The sequence below is a fragment of the Mandrillus leucophaeus genome, unplaced genomic scaffold, assembly GCF_000951045.1.
Source record: "Mandrillus leucophaeus isolate KB7577 unplaced genomic scaffold, Mleu.le_1.0 Scaffold335, whole genome shotgun sequence".
NCBI classification, from domain to species: Eukaryota; Metazoa; Chordata; class Mammalia; order Primates; family Cercopithecidae; genus Mandrillus; species Mandrillus leucophaeus.
In genome coordinates, this window is record NW_012103532.1 from 1220098 (window position 1) to 1225618 (window position 5521).

The 5521-nt window shown below is 40.2% G+C and overlaps 1 protein-coding gene across 1 annotated transcript in view; it reads left to right on the top strand.

Annotated features, from left to right (window-relative positions):
* Window positions 1-5521, top strand: part of GAPVD1 (GTPase activating protein and VPS9 domains 1) — a 118474-nt gene that overhangs the window by 46906 nt on the left and 66047 nt on the right. The window contains exons 5-7 of the mRNA XM_011988700.1: window positions 1534-1620; window positions 3872-4006; window positions 4151-4340. Of these exons, the coding sequence (XP_011844090.1) occupies window positions 1534-1620; window positions 3872-4006; window positions 4151-4340 (412 nt within the window). The remainder of the gene's footprint in view (window positions 1-1533; window positions 1621-3871; window positions 4007-4150; window positions 4341-5521) is intronic.

Here is a 5521-nt window from a genome sequence, read left to right on the forward strand (position 1 = left end):
GGGCGGATCACCTGATGTCCGGAGTTCGAGACCAACCTGACCAACATGGAGAAACCCCGTCTCTACTAAAAATACAAAATTAGCCAGTGTGGTGTCGCATGCCTGTAATCACAGTTACTTGGGAGGCTGAGGCAGGAGAATTGCTTGAACCTGGGAAATGAAGGTTGCAGTGAGGTGAGATTGCGCCAGTGCACTCCAGCCTGGGCAACAAGAGTGAAACTCCATCTCAAAAAAAATTAATTAATTAATTAAAAAAATAAAAAATCAGAAAAAAAGGATTAGATCTTTTTTATGATCAGTTATATCACCTTGGGGTGTTTAACAATTCACTATATAGAAATGCCTGAAATAAAGTTAACTTTTTTTTTTAACTTTTATAAATTAAAAAAAATTATATGGAGCTCTTCACAAATTTGTGTTATCCTTGCATAGGTGCCATGCTAATCTTTGTGGAGTTCCAATTTTAGTATGTGCTTCTGAAGTGAGCACAAAATTTTTGACTCCTTATCCATGAAACAGTAGGGTTTTTTTTTAAAGACAGAGTCTCACTCTGTCACCCAGGCTGGAGTGCGGTGGTGCCATCTTAGCTCACTGTAGCCTTTGAACACCTGGGCTCAAGTGACCCTCCTGCCTCACCCTCCTGAGTAACTGGGACTGGACGTGTGTACCAGCACACCTGGCTCATTTTAAAAATATTTTTGTAGAGACAGGGTCTTGCTTTCTTGTCCAGGCTGGTCTTGAACTCCTGGCCTCAGGTAATCCTCCTACCTTGGCCTCTCAAAGTGCTGGGATTATAGGCGTAAGCCACTGTGCCTGGCCCATGAAACACTTAAATTTATTCTTATGGTATATAATGTATTTGTAGTTTTTTTTTTTTTTTTTTTTGTCATTCCAGTAGAGATTGAATCATATATTTTCAGAATCAGTAAAAAGGGGGTCTTGTCCCAGATATTAAGAAGAGGATGCTGTAATAACTTTCATTAGCCTTTAAAGAGAGTACAGTAACAACTTTTGCCAGTAGGGTCCTTGTTCTATGAATTAGTATTTACTTTATCAAACCAGCTTATGTTAGGTAGGAATCATTTGCTTTTAAATCTAGGAAAATAATTCTACCTTGAGTGCTTTATGAACTCTATAGGGTAATGTTCTTAATATTAACTTAAGGTAATTTAATGAATGAGTCAGCTTTTACAAATTAATTTAAAAAGCTCTAAACACATGAAAAGTACAATGTCAGAAACAAATGTAGTTGTGCTTTTCCCCCCAGTGTTAACACATAATGTTCCCTCTTATGTGTTAAAGAGAAATTAAAGCAAAAATTTATACTTTCTCTAACTCTTAATCTAAAAATAGCAAAAGCCAACATAAGGTACACATCTTTGGGGGATACTATTTCATATGCCTGGTCAGGTGGTACGAATAGTATTATGAAACAGATTTTGAGAATTGAATAGATGTGCTTGCTTTCACAGAGAGGCATTTATGAGTATCTGTCTGTAGCTTATGTTTCCCTACCGCTGCTTTGGGTTGCAGGTAGGCCGCCTTTTGCAGCAGTTAGCAATGACTGGCTCTGAAGAAGGAGATCCCCGAACAAAGAGCAGCCTTGGAAAATTTGACAAAGTAAGAATAAATACGATTTCTAGAAAATTCTGAAGTATTAGTGAGCCTAACTGTTCTCTTTATTAAATCTTGTCCTTAGGTGATGTCTGAATTAAATGTTCTTTTAATTAGCTACAGTATTGGATCAGCAGCATTTAAAGATGATTAACTCCCACAGACGTATTGAGGAGATGCCATCATAAAGAGAATCAAAGAGCTATTAAGATTATTTTATTTTAAAAAGTTTTTTTTTTTTTTTTTTTTTGAGATGGAGTCTTGCTCTGTTACCTAGGCTGGAGTGTGGTGGCGTGATCTTGGCTCACTGCACCCTCTGCCTCCAGGTTCAAGCGACTCTCTGCCTCACCCTCCCCGGTAGCTGGGAATACAGGCGCATGCCACCACGCCTGGCTAATTTTTGTATTTTTAGTAGAGACTGGGTTTCACCATCTTGGCCAGGCCGGTCTTGAACTCCTGGCCTTGTGATCTACCCAACTCGGCCTCCCAAAGTGCTGGGATTACAGGCGTGAGCTACCGCACCTGGCCAACTTTTAAATTTTTGAGTCGGTGTCTCACTCTGTTGCCCAGGCTGGAGTGCAGTGGTGTGATCATGGCTCAAACTCCTGGGCTCAAGCAGTCCTTCCACCTCAGCCTCCCAAGTACCTGGGCTATAGGGGCATGCTACCATGCCTGTCTGTTTTTATTGTTATAGAGATGAGGTGTTGCTATGTTGCCCAGACTGGTCTTGACTCCTGGCCTCAAGCGATCTTCCTGCCTCAGCATTCCGGCGTGCTAGGATTATAGATGTCAGCCACCATGCCTGGTCGATAATTGTTTAATTTTAAGTGTAGTTTATAAGTTAACATCCATGACATTGTTCAATTAATTTAGTTAAATAAAGTTTTAATCAGTCTTACTTTGATTAAGCTATACATTCAACCTATGAAAATTCAAGGATATTTGAGTAAAATTTCCCTTCCCCCTCTCATCTCTAGTCTTCATTCCCCGCCCCCAACAAAAGATTTTTTTTGAGACTGAGTTTCCCTGTTGTCACAGAGGTTTGCTGTTGTCACCCAGACCAGAGTGCAATGGCGTGATCTCGGCTCACTGTTAACTCTGCCTCCCAGGTTCAAGCAATTCTCCTGCCTCAGCCTCCTAGTAGCTGGAATTATAGGTGTGAGCCACCATGCCTGGCCCCCGAAAGATTCTTGATGTTATCAGGTTGTGTATCCTTCTAGAGGTCAATATGTTTACAAGCAAATTCCTACGTACACTATATACTTCCAACCACTCCTTCCCCTTTCAGAAATAGTAGCACAATGTATATACTGTTCTGTGTTGTGTTATGTTTGTCTCCAACATCTTATTGTTATTTTCTTTTTTTTTGAGACAGGGTCTCACTTTGTCACCCAGTGATGCCATCTCAGCTCACGGCAGTCTTGACCTCCCTGGCGCAAGCAATCCTCCCACCTCAGCTTCCCAAGTAGCTGGGACTACAGGTGCGCGCCACCACACCTGGCTAATTTTGGTATTTTTTGTAGAGACAAGGTTTTGCCCTGTTGCCCAAGTGGTTTCGAACTTCTGAGCTCAAGCAGCCCACCCACCTTGGCTGCCCAAAGTGCTGGGATTGCAGGCATACACCACCACACCCAGCCCCAAGATTTTAGACTATATCATTATAAAAAGAGTTTAATGTTTTAGGTTGGGTGCAGTGGCTCATGCTTGTAGTCCTAGTGCTGGGCACACTTTGGGAAGCTGAGGTGGGTGAATCGCTTGAGCTCACAAGTTTGAGACCAGTCTGGGCAATATGGTGAAACCCCATCTCTACAAAAAAATACAAAAATTAGGCCAGGTGGGGTGGCTCACACTTGTATTTCTAGCATTTTGGGAGGCTGAGACGGGTGGATCACCTGAGGTCAGGAGTTCCAGACCAGCCCGTGCAACATGGCAAAACCCCATCTCTACTAAAAATACAAAAGTTAGCCGGGCATGGTCATGGCGCCTATAATCCCAGCTACTCTGGAAGCTGAGGCAGGAAAATTACAGTGGGGGAGGAGGTGCGCAGAGGTTGCAGTGAGCCAAGATGGCGCTATTTCACTCCAGCCTGGGCAAAAGAGTGAAACTTCGTCTCCAAAAAAAAAAAAATTATTTAACATCTTAAAAAAATATGATTTTTAAGATGTTAAAATGTTTTCATGCTTGTCCACTTTAATCAGAAATTTCTTTCCAGTATTTTAAAGGGAAATGTTTCACTGTTGTTTCCCTGTTTTAACAGAGCTGTGTTGCCGCGTTCCTTGATGTTGTGATTGGGGGCCGTGCAGTGGAGACCCCTCCATTGTCTTCCGTTAATCTTCTGGAAGGATTGAGCAGAACTGTGGTTTATATAACCTATAGTCAGCTTATTACTCTGGTAATGGCTTCATTGTTTAATAGAATTTTCTCAAAAGTCTTTTAGCTAAGTGTGAGCAGAGACATACATGAGTACATTGTGTGGGAAATACATATTGTATTTGTAAAAGTGATTTCACTAGCTAATGTTCTTTGCTTTTGCCAGGTGAATTTTATGAAGAGTGTGATGTCTGGAGATCAACTGAGAGAAGATAGAATGGCTCTTGACAATTTATTGGCAAACCTACCCCCAGCCAAGCCAGGAAAAAGCAGCAGTTTAGAAATGACTCCCTACAATACACCTCAGCTGTCTCCGGCAACCACTCCAGCAAATAAAAAGAATCGATTACCTATAGGTAAAGAGAATTTCTTGTATCGGAGCTTTCTCTTAAGTTTAATATTTCGTTAGCCTTTGTTATTGCTCGGTGTTTTGGAATATATGTTTAAGTACTTGGGAAAGTCTTTCTCTTCATGTTTACTGATGGTATTTCAATTTTTAGAAATTGTATCAGATTAGTTAAGGTTTATCAGTAGGCTTTAGCTTTGTCTATCTACTTTTCTATCCACAGTATACTTTGTTCAAATTTTATTGTCTTTTCTTGAAAACATTTTGGAAATGTTATAAGTGGTCATTTTTAAAACTATGTAGCCCTCAGTAGTTTTAAAGATGGTGGCACGTGCCTTGTAGTCCCAGCTACTTGGGAGGCTGAGATAGGGAGATTGCTTGAGCCTGGGAGGTCGAGGCTGCAGTGAACCATGATCGTGCCATTGCACTTCAGCCTCAGTGACAGAGTGAGACCCTATCTCAAAAAAAAAAAAAAAATTAGGTAGCCCCCTCATTTCTACAAAGTTCTAAATAATGTAATAAACAATATTATTTTAGAAGTTTCCATCAATAAAGTGGAAAATAATAGTATTTTTCTATTATTATTTTCAGTAATAATAATCACTGTTTTATCAACTGAGCTAAGATATCTTAATGTTATAAAATAAAGCAAAAGTTTCATTTTATTTTTTCAAGTTTGCTTATTTAAGAATTCTGTTTAATTAAGACTTATTTGCTTGGTTAATAATTGTTATCTATCTGTCTACAAAAAAATTAATTGAGCATATACCGTGTTCCATACTCTGGGTAGGCACTTTATAAATGTTGTTTCATTTAATCCCCACAAAAGTCCTGTGAGAGTGGATGTGTCTTGCACATGAGACATTGTGATAGACACTGGATACAAAGACCATTAGGACCTGCCCTTACTCGTTGGCTATTGATAGTTTAGTTAGGGAGAACAAGAAGAGACTAGTACCCTTCAGCGTACTATGCATTCTGGGGAGATAAGTATGAGGGTTATGGGGACACCTAACTTAGCCAAAATGGTGATGGTATCAGGAGAAGATCTTGGAGCAGGTGAAGCCTGTTTGCGCTTTGTGATGAATGGAAGTTAGGCAAAGTAAACAAGATGGGGAAAAAGTGTTTAAGCCAGGGGAACAGGATTATTTTAGTGCCTGCCTAATTATAATGAGGAACTCAGCAACACTT